General features: G+C 42.0%; 2 protein-coding genes across 2 annotated transcripts; one reads left to right on the top strand and one right to left on the bottom strand.

Annotated features, from left to right (window-relative positions):
* Positions 1-2593: 2593 nt before the first annotated feature.
* slc25a18 (solute carrier family 25 member 18) lies at positions 2594-11011 on the top strand. Its single transcript, XM_035155807.2, has 10 exons — positions 2594-2767; positions 3949-4348; positions 4615-4737; positions 5959-6014; positions 6265-6355; positions 6889-7004; positions 7291-7480; positions 8016-8170; positions 8685-8760; positions 8859-11011. The coding sequence occupies exons 2-10, from the start codon at positions 4329-4331 to the stop codon at positions 8998-9000; spliced, it is 969 nt and encodes a 322-aa protein (XP_035011698.1). The 5' UTR covers positions 2594-2767; positions 3949-4328; the 3' UTR covers positions 9001-11011.
* atp6v1e1a (ATPase H+ transporting V1 subunit E1a) lies at positions 11010-15859 on the bottom strand. The gene is made up of 9 exons (XM_035155808.2): positions 15685-15859; positions 15194-15259; positions 14772-14881; positions 14010-14076; positions 13502-13591; positions 13356-13424; positions 13138-13232; positions 12904-12991; positions 11010-12121 (listed from the first exon to the last, which is right to left on the bottom strand). The coding sequence occupies exons 1-9, from the start codon at positions 15715-15717 to the stop codon at positions 12059-12061; spliced, it is 681 nt and encodes a 226-aa protein (XP_035011699.1). The 5' UTR covers positions 15718-15859; the 3' UTR covers positions 11010-12058.
* Positions 15860-16233: the final 374 nt, after the last annotated feature.

The raw sequence follows: 16233 nt of genomic DNA, 5'->3' as shown, positions 1-16233 counted from the left end.
GTCTTCACTTAAGGATGGAAACCTTCATCAATTCCAGGATTTTTAAACAAAACACATGATTATGCACTCTGATATTATCTTATCACAAGAATACGAATAAATGAAAAAACAATTTCAGTCCTTATCATATTTGGATACTTATATAATGATAAGGACATAAGAAAGCTCAATATAAGAAGTTGCAAATGAATGCATTTCATCCTTATTTGGTTCAAACATTTTCTTGTCGGTGCTGCTTTGGAGATTTTTCTCCTTAAGTTTTTGGTTTTGGTCTTACTAGCTTTGTTTTCTATTGCATATAATCCTATTCTTCCAACAGATTACAGAAATGTCACACATCTTTGTTGACTGACGTTTTCCAGACGTCTCAGATTTCATAGGAAAACTCTCTATCCTTCAAAGGTGTGCAGAGCTTTTCCTTGACAGCCACCTGTCAGTGGGGCTGGGCATCAGTGGACAGCCCTCACGCTGCTGTCAGTGTCGTGACAGCTCCTTCTGTAGGTCATCAGTCCCGGAGTGGGGATGTTGCTAGGTGACAGAGCAATCCAGTATCGCCTCTGAGTGACGACAAGCTTATTGGTCCAATTTAAAACTGAAAGGAAGTAAGTAAGCTGCGAGGGAATTCAGGGATTCGGGGAAGCGGTTAAGAGTGTTCTGCATCTTTAAATCCAAGCTTTTCTAAACCGTGTTTATATGCAACAGGGAGAAGAGTCCACGTTCAAATGTCATCATTGATTTATCAACTGCTAATATCTGTTTATTCTCATTAACCATCAGGGAGTTGATTTTATCACTGGTCACTTAACAAAGGCACCAGTGGTGGCATGTCCTGCACACTGAACTACAAACCCCAGAGACGAGCTTCCCAGTTGGACCATTAGTCTGAACTGTGGTGGTAAAAGGAGCAAAGGTTAACTCTTCCTCTGAGTTTAATTTGTTGTCTATCTTTGTGAAAGTTGCAGAATACACGCAGCCGCCCTGCTCTGATTTCCACTTACACTCATGGCCATTCTTTAGGCTTCAGTACAAACCTGACTTTGGAGATGGGGAAAAACCCAGAAATAAAATGTACTCAAATACTGGTCAAAAGTACACATTTGTATTCACTTATTAATAATAATGAATTATATTCATGTACTTTTACTAAATCAATATTTTCAATGCAGGTCTTTTATTTGCAGCAAATTATATTTCTTTTATTTTTACTTATAGGTAAAGTATCTGAATACTTACTCCTCATCTTCAGGAAACAAAACCAGGTATTAGTTTCCTGTCGACTGTTTTCTCCCAGGAGGTATTTTGACTTGTCATAGTAGGAGAAAGCCCCGGTGTAATGAAAGACAGTAATGGTGGCTGTATTCCACCCAGGAGAGCCAGTTCCAGTTTACTACAATTGAGCCATTGTTAATGTAATTGATTACACCTGCACATTTCCTGCTGTGAAAAGTCGGAACAACTGCTGTGGAAAATGTCTTTTGAGCTACTCATGCCACAAATGTGTCCTTATGGAACTAGTACACATTGGACTCATCATCAACATGTGCACATTTACTGTAAGTGTGTATTTTGGTCTGTCTACCTGTTTTCTTTATCACTTTTTTTCAGGTCTGGAGCCACATTTCACCTGTAACAATTAAACTGAAAATCATCTCCTTACTTGGGAACATTCAGTGTCCGAAGGTACTTAACAAGTATCCATAAACTTCATAATAATGTGTAGAAGATGTGTTAATTTCATTCATTGTGTATTCTTATAGAGCCAAAGTTTCATCCTCTGTATTCTTTCAGTCTTCAGTGACAAACATCTTTTAATTTTATAATCTAAGAAACATTTATTTTTCTTTATTCCTCAGTCCAACTGTTAAAGAGGCCCTGACAGTTCGGTTGTAGCTGCTGCCCGTCTTAAAGAACGTGCACTTCTGCAACCCAAGTGATTGCCACACAGTGTTGCAGCGCGTTTGCAACAAGCAGTTTTATTTTTTCACCTCTTTTCCCAACAGTGAATGACGTGACCTATTAGAAAAACGTCATCTTCAATTAAAGATTTCCACTGCTGATGAGTGACATTATCACCGATCACTCATTTTCCATTAACAGGAATCAATACATCAATCAATGCTCATGAAAACAGGGTTAAGGGGCATTGAGTGGTTGCTGTGGTGGAGATCACATGCTCTTATTGTTGATGTCCTTACATAACTTTCTCATCCTTTTACGCGTCTTCTTTTAAATACTTTATAATTGTAAAAATCTCCCAAACGGCGATGATCACACTGGTTTTATCAGGGTTAACTCAGTAGTAATTGTAAATCTATGAACCCGTGTGGCATTCAGTGCATTCAGAGGTATTATGTAATGTCAGGGCTGTTGAACAGAAAGCTAATTACAGATGGACACCCTCTCTTTTCTTGTTTCTGTTCGTCTCATCTGTATCTTCTCAGAAACAATACACACTGATCCTTTATAAGTGTGTGTTCGCCTCTGCCGTGTTGTTTTCTTGCATGTGTTGTGGCAGCAGCTCCACAGGCATGAGTTTATGTCAAGTTGTGTTAGTGCAGAGCTGTGTAGCTGCGGCTGTGTCACACAGGGGAGTCACCACGAGAGGGAGGGACTTAGGCGGTGGGACAATGCTGGTGTTTGTGCAACGGCCCCTGAGTGGCGGCTGGCTCTCTCATATTGCTCTCGCTTGACTACCACTGCTGCACGCATTGTTGAAGTGAAAGGAAAGTGGACAGCTTGATCCTGCCTGTGGGATGCACCGACAGAGGTAAGACCCCCCGCTCCCCACTGCTATGTCTGTGTGATGGAAGAGAACGAGGGGTTTTGAAAGCTGTCCCTCGTCGGGGCTGTGCTGAGTGAACTGTGTGAGTCGGGCGTACCAGTGCAGTTTGGGGGGAATTAGAGGTCTGGGAGCTGGAGGTTGGCTTGGGCCGAGGCACCCTTGTCTGTGTTTTGGCAGGGTCACCACTGTGCGTGAATGGAGCCGAGCTGAAAGAAAGTTTCACAGAAAGAGGCTCAGTGAAAGGCATGTGTAGAATGTGACGGTGCTCGAGCAGCGAAAAGACGAGAGTTTGAAAGGGGACATGAACAGAAATAATATTTAGAGATGCAAAGTTGGACTGGTGATGGAAACGGACGTCCAGCAGGATGAGCAGAGCCAAAACTGATTGCGTCCGGTACTCTCCCCACCAGAGAAGACAGGTGAGGATAGAGGGAAGATTTACAGTGGTAAAAATAGAGGCGGAATGGAGGTGGAGAGATTAAGAGAGAGATTAATTAGGGAGCTGAGGAAAGGGGGAGAAGTCAGGAAGGGAAAAGGCAGAAAAAGAATGAAAGAAAGGGAGAACTCAGTACAGGAACGCAGACCCTACACAAGGCCTCTTGTATTACCTGTGATGCATGCTTCTCAGGCTGCACAAGCAACTATTGTACTCCCTGAAAGAAAAAAGACAGGAAAAAAAAACTTCTTTTCAGTCCTGGAGTTCAAATGCATTCAAGAGAAACCGAGTAAGCCTCATTTTCAGTGGTGCCCTCCTACCTAGATCAAATCCCTTTTAGCTGGCAGATTAGAGAGACTCAAGATGTTCCGTCTCAGTAGGGTAGTCCTGGGATATGCCTCTATTCATATTTATGAATGACTAAATCTGGGTTTTTAAAGCTCCTGATGGTCAACGTGAGATGAATCATCATTCCCCCATCACAACCATGCTCTGCTACTAAAGCCATCACAAATGTCTACTCAACAGGGCGTTGACAGAGGAAATAGGGTGGTAGTGAACAGGAAAACAGTGGTGTCAGTTCAATAGATAGATAGATAGCTAGACAGACGGATTTTGGCATCCAGTAGCAAACAAAACAGTCAAATATAAGAGCATAATAATAACAATAAATAATAAACTCATTTGAAGTATTTAATCCACTTTAACCTCGGGTGTTTTGTTCTCCCAGGCAGTGGGGGAGAGAGATTGGATGTTGGTGTGAGGTACAACAGAGAAGGAAGGCCGGCCAGAAGACACACATCCAACAGTAGTGGTTTTTGGCCACAACAGGAAAGAGGGCGTCCACCCCTGCCGCACCAGGGAGGAGGAAGGAGAAGGCGGTCCACCACTGTCACATCAAAAGAAGCAGAGAGCTGCATTTGTGGCGCGGGTGGGCAGGTGAGAGAGGTCGAGAGTCTGCGGTGACAACTTTGTGCCGAAGTGCGGGAGGGACAAGGGAAAGTAGGAGGAAGGAGAGGAAGAGGAGGAGGAGGAGAAGTCGCTGCTGGAGGAGGAGTAAGAGGAGGAGAGGAGTAGTGGACCAGGGCCTGGAGCCCAAACACGAGCAGGATGGCGGAGCAGAAAGTTAGGTGAGTAATTTGATCTTGTCTGTTTTACTAAATAAAGATATCTTCATGAAATGGAAGCAGCATCTTGGTTAATGTGTCTGACAGTCATTGCATGTGTGTGTGTGTGTGTGTGTGTGTGTGTGTGTGTGTGTGTGTGTGTGTGTGTGTGTCTGCTCTTTTTGCATGTTTGTCCATGAACGGATGTGTCATTTGCATGGCTTGTGTATCGGTGGCCATACGTGTGAATGGGTTTGTGCATGCGTGTGTCTGTGTTGATCCCCTTGCAGCCTCCCTGCTAAGCTGATTAACGGGGGCGTGGCGGGCCTGGTTGGTGTGACATGCGTGTTTCCTATTGACCTGGCCAAGACCCGCCTCCAGAACCAGCAGGGCGTCCAGGTCTACAAAGGAATGTGAGTAGGGCTCCCCTGGCCCCAGTTAACCCACTATAATGGATGTTGGAGATAAGTGTAAACAAAGATAAGAATTTCACATTGCTGCAATATTTCTGTCTTAGTATCACTGAGTGATACCTTCAAATTAGTTTTTACTTCTCTAAAACGCCTCAAATTATATTTTATATCCTTAAAGTTAGTGCAGGGCTGCTGATGAGTATTCTTTTCTACATCTGAAACTGTAAAACCTTCGATCTTCAAGGTGGTAAATGCTTTCACGTGTGCTCTCTAGTAAACACTGCTCCAGTTTGAGCTTCCCACAACACAATATGGTTTAGATTACCACGTCCCACATACTTTTGCAATGAATCTTATAGGGTGAGGCAGCTCTTTTCCTCTTGGCATCACTGAATTATACATTTGTAAATTGTTGTAGCTGCAAAAAGTCTCAAAAAGGCCTGTAAAATAATAGTTTGAGTCGTTGCAGGGCTACATGCAAATATGTGCAAAAGTAATGTAAAAGTCCAAAACCAGTTCAGAATATCTGCATCTTCCTGCTGGTAAATGGTTTCACATGTGCTCTCTGGTTAACAGCGCTCTAATTTGAGCTCCCCACAACACAAAATTACTCAGATCACCACATCTCACATACTTTTCCAATGAATCCTAGAGGCTGTGGCATGTGAACACTCTTCCCATATTTGGTGCAGAGTTTTGAGGGGATTGTGCTGAACTCCCCCACGGGATCACATCAGGGGAATGAGCTCCGTTTGCTCAGGTCCTGATTTGTTGTACTATAGTACAAACAAGTAAGAGATGGCAGGAAAAAGGCAGATTCTGTGTCCTCAAAAGACCCTGACCCCTGGACAGCATCAATACGACTGGCTGGCTGGGTGTGGCCATCCTGTTGTCAGCAGACTGTGGTTTTCCACTGTGACTCAGACATGGAAAAGAAGGAGGATAAAACATTCTCCTCTAGGCCAGATTATATAAACATGAGGCTTGATTTTCTTTTTTCCCCCTTTGCAAAGAAAAAGAGACTTTACACAGTTCTTTGACAACACTGGTCCACTTTGTAGCTGGGACAGGATACAGGGTCATGGTGTAGTTGTTTAAAGGCCAAGATGAGGGTGATGATGACAAATGATGGATAACATTTCTGATTTGACAGAGGTTTATGTCAGTAGATTAAATGGTGAAAGATCTGATAGCTGTTTTATTTCCCTTTTGTCTCTAAAGGCTGGATTGTCTGGCGAAGACAGTTCGCTCAGAGGGATATTTCGGGTGCTACCGAGGTATTCTTTACGTTTCTAATCCCCGTCACAAACAACACTACGACCGCGCTTTACTATTGAGCTTAATCTGGCCTCCTACGCTGTTGTTTCCCATGTGAGCCCTAAATCTCTCTATCATAATAACCGGTGTGTGCTGCCATTAGCCCACAGCGGCGAGCCATAAGCTGCTGTGTAGGTTTTGTTCTATTTGTGTATCCTGTAGCGGAAACGGATGTGTGTCACCGTCATCAGCCTGTTGTGTCTCTTCCAGGTGCGGCCGTGAACCTCACGCTCGTCACGCCGGAGAAAGCCATCAAGCTGGCTGCCAATGACATCTTCAGGCAGAAGCTCTCGAAGGATGGGTAACATACACTCACCAGTACAACTGATGCATGACGTGATCCATATCCATGAAAATAATCACAAACTACAGAATCAATAGATCTACCTGCTCTGCCAAATTATGCCTATTGTTATAAAAATAATAATGAGATATTAGAAAATTAGATTTGATTTCGTGGAACCCCATCAACATGAGATGTCTCTAAAATGTAATAACTCTAATTATACAGTTTTTCATTTGGGATTATTTTTGAATGTATGTATGAATTATGAATTAATGAATGAATATTGCTGCTGAATCTGAATTTAATTTGTGCCACAATATACCACAAGTGAGCCGATGCCTTGACCTAGTCTTTAATAACTAAAATAACTTATTGTTATATGAAACACTATTACACCTTTACTCTAGTCATATTTCTACAGATAAACTAAGCAAATGTTAAATGACATCAATAAAATAGGAATCAATAAACATAAGTGTTTTTACTGTTGTTGTGTCCTTCCCTTGTTCACACTGTATCTATCACTGACTCTGACTCTGTGTCTCCAGGCACTTGCCCCTGTGGGGGGAGGTGCTGGCCGGGTGTGGGGCTGGGACCTGTCAGGTGGTCGTCACCACCCCGATGGAGATGCTGAAGATCCAGCTGCAGGACGCAGGACGAATCTGTGAGTTGCTCTCTTTGGTTGTTTCGGAACTCAGGATTATGCAAAAGCTACTCATGTGATTTCCATTTTGTAAAGTGGTCGGGTCATGAGTCATGACACAAGGAAGAAGCCATTAAATTAGGAAGCCACAGCTCATGTTTACTTTTGAGTAAAATGCAATATAAATATTTATTACAAAATTTGAATACCAAACGGTTGGCTGGCTCTCCTTTGTTCAATAATATAAAGCGTGCACAGTGATGGCTGCATGTGTTTGCTAACCTGGGACACTGTATTTATTCATCAGCTGCACAAAGGCCTGTGCCAACCGCAGCTCAGGCTGCTGCCCCCGGTCCAGCTCCGTCGTTGGCGGCCCCCCCAACGCAGGCCCGGCCGGCGCCTCCTCACCGCCCCTCGGCCACTGGCCTCACTGTGGAGCTACTGAAGACCCGTGGCCTGCCTGGACTGTACAGAGGAGCAGGGGCCACGTTAATGAGGTCAGACACACGGGACATAAACACACACTCTCCCCCACTTACTCACAATACATTTTATTTATACATGTGCATATCTGACAACTAAAGCAAAGAGCCAGACTGAGAGTTTGTTATTTTCCATAAACAACACATCCAGACATACTGTGTATTGACATATTTTGCAAAAGGCCCAGTGACTGTCTGTTCCTTCATTCAACTGTATCATAGCTGCTTTGATGATCGTTGATTCTAATTGCATATTCTGTGTTGGTTATATTTCCTCTGCCAGTCAACACCGATCAATAGATCCCTGCCGCTATGTCTGGTTACTATGCTGCAGCTGAAGGGAGCTGTGTCTCTCTGTGTCTCTCAGTGTCCCTCAGTGTCTCTGTGTCCCTCAGTGTCCCTCAGTGTCTCTCTACCTCTCTCACACACAATCTTTCCCCCCCACTAATCCTTCCTCATCTCCCCCAACCTGCACTGCAGCAGCTTCTCTCTTTTTCCTTCCCATCCGATCTCAATTAAACTAACCATTGTTTTAAACCGTACTTTTCAGGGATGTCCCCTTCTCAATGATCTACTTCCCTCTATTTGCCAACCTCAACGCGCTGGGCCGGGCTGATCTGCAGGCCAAGGCACCGTTCTGGCAGTCCTTCTTGGCTGGCTGCTCCGCGGGCTCAGTGGCAGCTGTGGCCGTAACGCCACTGGATGGTGAGTGGGGAAAAGGCCTCGAAAGTCCAATGTGTATATAGCATATTCTCCTCTACAATAACAGCCAGCGTGTGCACATGCTCAATGTTGCAATTTCAGTTTGGTGTGCTCCCTCGAATGATTAAATGACACAATCTTCCTCAAATAAAGCTGAATTTACATAATAAAATGCTCTCATGCTCTAAATCAGTTAACTTCACAGCCTCCCTTGGTCTAGTATGACTGGTGTCTTATTGTTACTAATGTTAGTCAACTCAAGAATCTCATTCATATCTCCTTTGTTATAGATAATCAAAAGTTTAGTAAATGGTGAGAAGCAAATTAAGAGTTTGGACATTTACTAATTATCATTATTTCTGCGTCAAATGCTGTGGATAAATTCTGTTACAGAATTTGGACACTCAGGACTCAGTCATTGAATGTATTTACTGTTGTTTTGCCTTTTGATCATTATCCTGTGATTGTTATTTGTGGCCAACTTACATTCATCTTTCATCTTTCATTACCCACACAGTAATAAAGACTCGTCTGCAGACCTTGGAAAAAGGTGCAGGGGAGGACACATACAAAGGAATTGTTGACTGCACAAGGTACGACTATATCCTACAGTTAGAGATTTGTTGCACTAAAATTCTCAAGTTTAAAGGCCCGAGTAACAATAACTCAACGTCTCTGTGCACGTTTGCAGGCGCATCCTGAGACGAGAGGGCCCGGGAGCTTTCCTGAAGGGCGCAGCGTGTCGTGCGCTGGTCATCGCTCCTCTCTTTGGCATTGCACAGGGGGTCTACTTTCTTGGGGTAGGGGAGGCGTTGCTGGGTTTGATGGAATAGCGGTGCTTTGGCATCGGCGGTGGCAATTGTGTCGTCTCGGTTCAACTAATTCGCTGGTTTAATCTGCAGTGAATGCATGATGACACAACCGAGTGACCGGTGTACAAACAGAGAGCCGGAGAGGATCAATCTGCTGGTCTGAGATATGAAGGTGCTCTAATTACTAATATGTGGACCAGCTCGTTCACGCTAATCACGTTTCTCTGGGTTTTTCATGCTGTCAGCAGGGTCCTGTAGGTAACACAGGGTTCTGTGTATGTGTGACTAATCTGAGGATCTGTGTCCCAAGTTGTCCGAGTTATACCAGCGTGCTCGCTGCAATATGTCTGAGGCTCTTCCTTTTACCTGGGAGAGATTATTCTCTAGTTGTGCATCCTTACGGAGGTTTATGTCCTTTTAATTTCTTATTTTTTTATCATGTTGGCTGTGTTAATACATTCAGCAAACATGTTGCCAAGGCTTTTATTTTGGAGGAATTTCAACATACAATAACACATCTATAACACTTTGTGTACACTCAGGATCATAAGGACACAAATGACTCCAGTGAAATCATTAAAACTGATATTAGCTATTGAGCTTTGAAGATGTTTGCATCTTTGTACTTGATGCACTTTGGTGCCTACATGCAAGTTTATGTGATGATATCGTCCATATCAACCAAGGGCAAATGGTTCAGTATATGGAAGATACTAATAAAGTGATGTGTAAACAAATCAAAACATCTTTAACGATTAAAATTAAATTGAAATAATGTTTGGTAGTTATGACAAGCGGAAAATAATATTAATGTATTTTACTGGGAGTTTATTTGACAGATATTTTTGTCCTCTAAGGTCCTGAGTGCAAGTTTTAGATCAAAATAAATGTCTTATATAGACAGTATTAATTTAAAAAGAATAAAAACAACAGTAACATTTACTAAAAAATTATATTAAAAAAGGGGCAAAAAGATCAGGACTGATTAACTCAAAGTGGAAATAATAATATATGTTTTTATTTTTGTTTTTTTAAAGGGATGCACAAAGGTCAAGAAAGAGCTGCTGCATGTTGTTTGATTAAGGCTGCTAAATAAAATGCCTACCAATTTGACCACATGTGGTCGTGAGGACAAAGTGTTCATAGTCCAATGTAAGTGACAAATTCTCCTTTTAATCTTACTACGAATGCCTAAAGTTTGACCTCAGAACTCGAGCCGGATATTTGGCTTCAACCTCAAAACGCCAGTGATGTCGACTTCGATTTCGACTTTGACGCGTTTCTCTGAAAAAAGGAGCTTGATCTCTTTTGGCCAAGCCTGTTATGCATTACTCCCACTCCATCCGTGAGGTCCCAGTTGTAATCTCGGATTCCCTCACTGGATTGGGAGGTGCTGCCTGCCGGGGTCTTTAAGGTCACTTGTTAATCTGACGGTAATGCTTTAATCCCTGTATTAGTGTACAATATACTCTAACACACAGATCACTTCCTGCCTAAAGGCCACAGGTTAGACTGCCGGGCCACTGTCTCGTAGCCTTGACGTGCTCTTCTTCACAGCTTAGAGGGGTTCAAATAAAACCTGTCAGAAGCCTAGGCCTGTATTTACTGCTTAGTTACACGTAAAAACATTTAAGTTGCTTCAAATGATGTGCGCACATTAACTTAACAAAAAAAAATGCAATTAAAGCCTTATCATTCCTGATAGATTTCAAAGCATCAAAACTGTAAGTCTTAAATGATTTCAGTTGGATCGGTGGTGTTGAAATATTGTTTTCATACTTGAGTCCAGTTTAGCGAGGACACCGTACTTGTTAGACCCATGGAGGGAGTATGGCAGCTTGTCTTGCCAACTGTTTGCCATTACTTAAGTCCACTGGGTGGCACTAAAAGCTTTTTTTTACATTTTTAATGAAGGACACATTTCGATGTGGCTAGTGCACCTAGGCTACTACATTTCCCTCATTGTAGAGTGAACATAGCCTGAGTAAACTGTTTGTTTACAAGCTGTAAATAAAAGATCTCATACATGCTGGTTTCTATGTGTCACGTGACTTTATTTCTTTGGTAGTTTTTTTTGTGCTCCACAACACTTGAAAACATCCCGTCTGTGTCCACACGCCACAGATTGTATAAAAAGATGGACGACGTGTGTTCACTCACACAAACATGAAGACAAAATATTCCCCCCTTGCAATGTCCCTGACATAAACTGTATACATGGATGGATGACGAGTCTCCACTTCCTCCAATTGTATAAAAAAAAAAGGTCAAAATATCAAAAATACAGGCGCTGCCATCTTGTGCTTTTGACATCATCTGGAGCCAGAGTCTTTGAAGAAGTGATTGTGATGTGGAGCTGAGATATCGAAGTCCTGCCGATACACGCACTGTCAATCATGTTCCACCCATTTTTATACCATCAAATAACTAATTGATACGAACTTACCACAAAAATGAGCACTTGGACAAACATCAGTGTGAAACTACCTAAAGTGACAGAAACTCTTTGAAAAAAATAGAAAATAATTGAATGTGTGACTTTTCAGTTTATTCCATGTCCCATCCGCTAACATGGAGGAGGTGAAGTTTATGACCTATAGTGTCACCAGCCAACAGGAGGCGATCAAGATGGTTTGGCTTTATATAGCGGCCTATGCTACACACGTACATGCACACACACACACTAAGTCAAACTATTTCAAATACTGTTTGGCGAACATACCAGATATTCAACCTCACTATAGGCTTTGATCTACAGATAATGTAGAGTACGTTTGTGTGAGGAACATGTTTATCTCTTGTGACATAAACATGTAGATTTGATCAATTTAATAACTTAGAAAGAGCAAAAATGTACCCAAAACAACAAGGGGAATATATATATTTTCAAAGCCATTGCAAGCAGTCGGTTAGACGACCCATGAGTAAAATAGAAGCATCCTGTTCAGTAAATCTGGCTTTTCTTTGACCCTGGTGACTGGCAGGTGATTGTGCAAGCTGTTGAAACACTGTGAGGATAGTCTGTGGTCACCTTAAATATTCCACCTGTGTCCGCACTGCTCCCTCTTCAAATCCAACGCTAATCTGTGAACTTGCGGTTGGGGTTGGCGCCAAACAAGTTCATTCTGACTTCAGGCATCATCTGTCAGAGGTGACGTCGGGATACAAGTTAGAATCACTCACACAACAAAGTGAAAGGAAAAAAACCAGAGTAAAGTATTGAAGTGAATTAGTGAATCAACGTCACATATGCTTCAATATTTCTTTCTTATTTATTTTATGGACAGATAAGAAGGTTCACAAATATTAATTTACAAACTGTGGTTGGATATAACAAAGTAAATTTACTTCCACATACATGTATGCATCTGTATTTTACTTTATCTTCAGGTACTTTTCTCTTTTACTCCACTACATATATTAGCAAATATCTGTACTTTACACTCCCAATACATTTTTACAATGCATTAGATTTCTCCTAAATGGATTCAAAAGAGGCCACTGCAGAGACTCAGCCATTTAGTAATTAACATGACAATACAAGTTATTTCGTAATATGACAGTCTCTACTATCCTTGTGCTAATCAAAAACTACAGTCAGCACAGTTAATGATGTAGTAGACAGTTGTAATAGGGAAGAGACTTGGCAATTACTTTTAGTTTTAATACTTAAAGTTTATTAAAAGGCACATGCTTTTACTATATTTTGAGTATTTATTTGTATTTTTACTCAAACAAAAGGTTTCACTACTTCCTCCACCACTGGAAACTTTCAACTCTCCCTCCTTTCCATAATAAATTTCACTGGGAAACCCAGTGGGCTGTGCTGCCCTCTTCAGGCGAGCAGCAGGAACTACTTTTAGTGTGTCATTCAGATCAGAAACAATGATTTGTATTTTTTATATTTTGTAAAAGTTACTCTACCTGATGAGCCATAAGATCTAGCCTGCTCTCCAAAGTGTTGGCAACCTTGATCTTCCCGTTATCATTATAGACTTCTACTCCTCCGCAGCTGAAAAAACAAAGAGCAGGGACTTATTACAAATATGAGAGATGTTTTCTTCACCTATTTCAATCATAGTCACAATAAAAACACAGTTATCTGACAATAAATTGATACAGTAATGGTTGATGTTAAAGAACATTAAATCATCTTACATTCCTGATGAAAGAAAACGCTCCTGGTCGATTCTGACGGCAATGTTTTTCTTCACTGCCTCTTTGTAGATGGGTATGGTCTTCTTCACTGCAGCCTATCATGTAATAAACCAGAAAAAACACAACACTATCAACTGTCATCGGCGAGGCTAAGGTGATGCTCTGTGATCTCCGAAATAACCTGTTTCGCTAATCCCAAAATTACACATCAACCTCACCTGAACTATTTCTACATCCTGCTGTCGACAGCGAATGGTAACCTTTGGCTCCAGCAGCTGATAGAATCCCTGAAAGAGAAAACGCACAAACTGAGGAAAGCAACAACTCGATAGGAGGGGGTGCCACAGCAGATCGGAGAAGTTACCTGAAGTATGAGGCCCTCCAGCAGGGTGCAGTACACCGCAGGGTCCTTGGCGATCTCTGCAAGTCTCTGACGAGCCTCGGTCAGCAAATCCTGAGACAGCAACACAGATAGACGAATATCTGACAAGTGTCTGCAGGTTTATGGATTAATTTGATAACTTTTACAGCACAAAACATGTTGCTCATTGACACTCTTACTCAGATAGAGTGGGATAAGACACATTTATGAAATAAGGTACAAGTGAAAGTAAGTTAAGCTAATAAAAATATAGGCTGTTGTTTAAAAATACTCGTCTGTGTGGAAAGATAAATGTTATGATCTTAGGACCATAAATTAAATTCCATTACTTCCATCATAGCGGGGAAGGAGACCCAACTGAAATGTAGAGATTTAATTCAGGAGTCAATGGGAATTAACATAAGCGCACATACACACTAGTGGCCTGCGGTAATAAACACACAATCCTATGAATGTAAATGTTGTACGACATTAACAGCTGATCTCTAACCCCGATCAAGTCGTCTCGGGCCTTCAGCACCTTCAGCCTCCCCTGGTTCAGCAGGTTGGACATCTGGCTGTGGGAGTGGGAGAATAATAGGCAGTGAGTAAATTGGCTGCACTGTTTCCAGTACATTTTTACACTGAATCTAACTGGAATTTAAAAGACAACCAGGACAGTGGAAAACCTGGTTTGATTCATTTGATTGTTGTTATTTTTTTTCCCATTTTCTTTTACTATGTTTAATGAGAAATAAATCATTCAGGTTATCAGAGCATGTCCTCTTTTCTGTAACATGTCTACTATAAGAACCAGACCATCATGTGTAGGATAGTTTGGTCTTGGTGGAGGTTTGTGCTCTTGTGCCAGTCTAATCACCTCTGCCAAGGAGGTGATGTTTTGCTCAACAGTTGGTTTGCTTTTTAGCAGGATTACGCAAAAACCAACCAGATGGATTCCCACCAAACTTGGTGAAAGGGTGGAACATGGGGCAAGAAGGAAACCATGACATTTTGGCGTGGATCCGGGCAAAGAGGCAGATCCGGGAACTTTTGTCCTCTTTCTTTATCATTGCGAGATAGGACTTCATGGGACGTTCTCAAAAAATCCCAGGGAAAAATTCAGGGATCTTGACAGAAAAACAACCAGTGTGTGCAGCTCGATGCAGCTTGATTGAATTCACAGGGGCCTGTTGGGCCTCGGCGGAGGAATGCGTTTGTCTGTGTCTGTGCTCGTGGAGATCGCTTGACCCCTAAATGACCAGGAACTCACATTTTCTTCTGTTGTTCGATCTGCTTGTCCTTCTTCTCGTAGTGACCCATTATTTTCACCCTCTGAGTCTGAATCAGACGACCTTTCTCGATGTTGAACTCCTCCTCCGCCTGTTAACACATCAGCTGGAGTCACTGCAGTGAATGAAGCCAACAGCACTGTGACAGACACACAGGTAGGCAGGCAGACAGACCGGCAGAGAGACAGACAGAAGGACAGACAGACACACACACATACAGGCAGACAGAAAGACAGAGAGACAGACAAAAACAAAGGTAGACACAAACCGACAGACAGAAACATTGACAGATAGACAGAGACAGAAAGAGAGACACAGACAGACATAAGGACAGAGAGACAGACAGACAGACACATTGACAGACAGAAAGATAGACACAGACAGACAGACAGACTTCTGTTACCTTGTTATGAATGTCCTCAACTTTCTCATTGGCCTCTTGTTCAATAAAGCCCATCATCTGTTTGATCTGCGACAAGAGACACAGGTTCAGTCTTTATCCCGCCAAGTCAGTGTTTTACATACAAGTACAAACTGTTCATAACACATATATATATATACACACACACACACACATATATAATCTTATTTACCTCCTCACGTGGTTTAATTAGCCTGTCAGGACACATTAACTTGTAGCCTCCAGCTGTAACTTAATTTAACTTTAAATGTGAAGTGTAACACAACATTTCAGTTAATAAACTGATTTATAAGATGTAACAGTTGCTTCTTAACAACAATTAAACAGCCTGAAGAAACGGAAGCGGTGGCGGTTCCTGGTTTTTTAGCTTCGTAGCTAACAAGCTGACATGTTTACTGACTTTCACAACCGCTCACTTGGATCCCGGTGGTTTAACGTCTCATTAACGTGTCGCGTGTTTTTCTCCACTTTACCTGTTTCTGGACGCCAGCGTCGGTCAGCGCCATGTCCGCTGTTACAAGGCTGCGTTTGTGTAAAGTTAGTAAAAACAAACAGTGAGAGTTGTCCACCGCACGCGCAGTTCTTCAGAAAACAGCTGGAAGTCACTTCTGCTCCTGGCGGGTTCACGTCGTCACGTATTTCAGAGGAAACGCAACTTCCGGTTGTGGCTTTCAAGATAAGACACGAATTCAACACATCCGGTTCTTTGTTTCTGCGCGAGATGAGGTAAATAAACCAACAAGCAGAATACCAGTGATATTATTATTATTCCATTATTCTAAAATATGGGATAATTAAGAGAAGACTCCTAAGACCTGTACCACAGCCAGCCACTAGGGGGCGATCCAGATGATTTGGCTTCACTTTTTTTGTTGCCGTCCTCCATCTTTATATTCAGTGCATCATTGATTGATTGATTTTTATTTAGGGATTAGCAGACGATAAGACAAATAAATCCATAGGATAACATGTTAAAGTGAAAAAACATAAAAAGACACCAAATCAAAATAATAAAAACAAAA

This window comes from Hippoglossus stenolepis, chromosome 5, assembly GCF_022539355.2.
Source record: "Hippoglossus stenolepis isolate QCI-W04-F060 chromosome 5, HSTE1.2, whole genome shotgun sequence".
NCBI classification, from domain to species: Eukaryota; Metazoa; Chordata; class Actinopteri; order Pleuronectiformes; family Pleuronectidae; genus Hippoglossus; species Hippoglossus stenolepis.
Note: the sequence above shows the minus strand (reverse complement) of the source record. Positions and strands in the feature narration are given on the sequence as shown.

What these genes read in the sequence shown, in the direction of transcription:
- slc25a18 (XM_035155807.2), top strand. Translation starts at nt 4,329, where the DNA reads ATGGCGGAGCAGAAAGTTAG. An exon ending in ATGGCGGAGCAGAAAGTTAG is followed by an intron (nt 4,349 to 4,614) that starts GTGAGTAATTTG and finishes ATCCCCTTGCAG; the next exon opens with CCTCCCTGCTAAGCTGATTA. An exon ending in GTCCAGGTCTACAAAGGAAT is followed by an intron (nt 4,738 to 5,958) that starts GTGAGTAGGGCT and finishes TTGTCTCTAAAG; the next exon opens with GCTGGATTGTCTGGCGAAGA.
- atp6v1e1a (XM_035155808.2), bottom strand. Translation starts at nt 15,717, where the DNA reads ATGGCGCTGACCGACGCTGGCGTCCAGAAACAG. An exon ending in CCCGAGACGACTTGATCGGG is followed by an intron (nt 13,592 to 14,009) that starts GTTAGAGATCAG and finishes TTGCTGTCTCAG; the next exon opens with GATTTGCTGACCGAGGCTCG. An exon ending in AGGATGTAGAAATAGTTCAG is followed by an intron (nt 13,233 to 13,355) that starts GTGAGGTTGATG and finishes ATTACATGATAG; the next exon opens with GCTGCAGTGAAGAAGACCAT.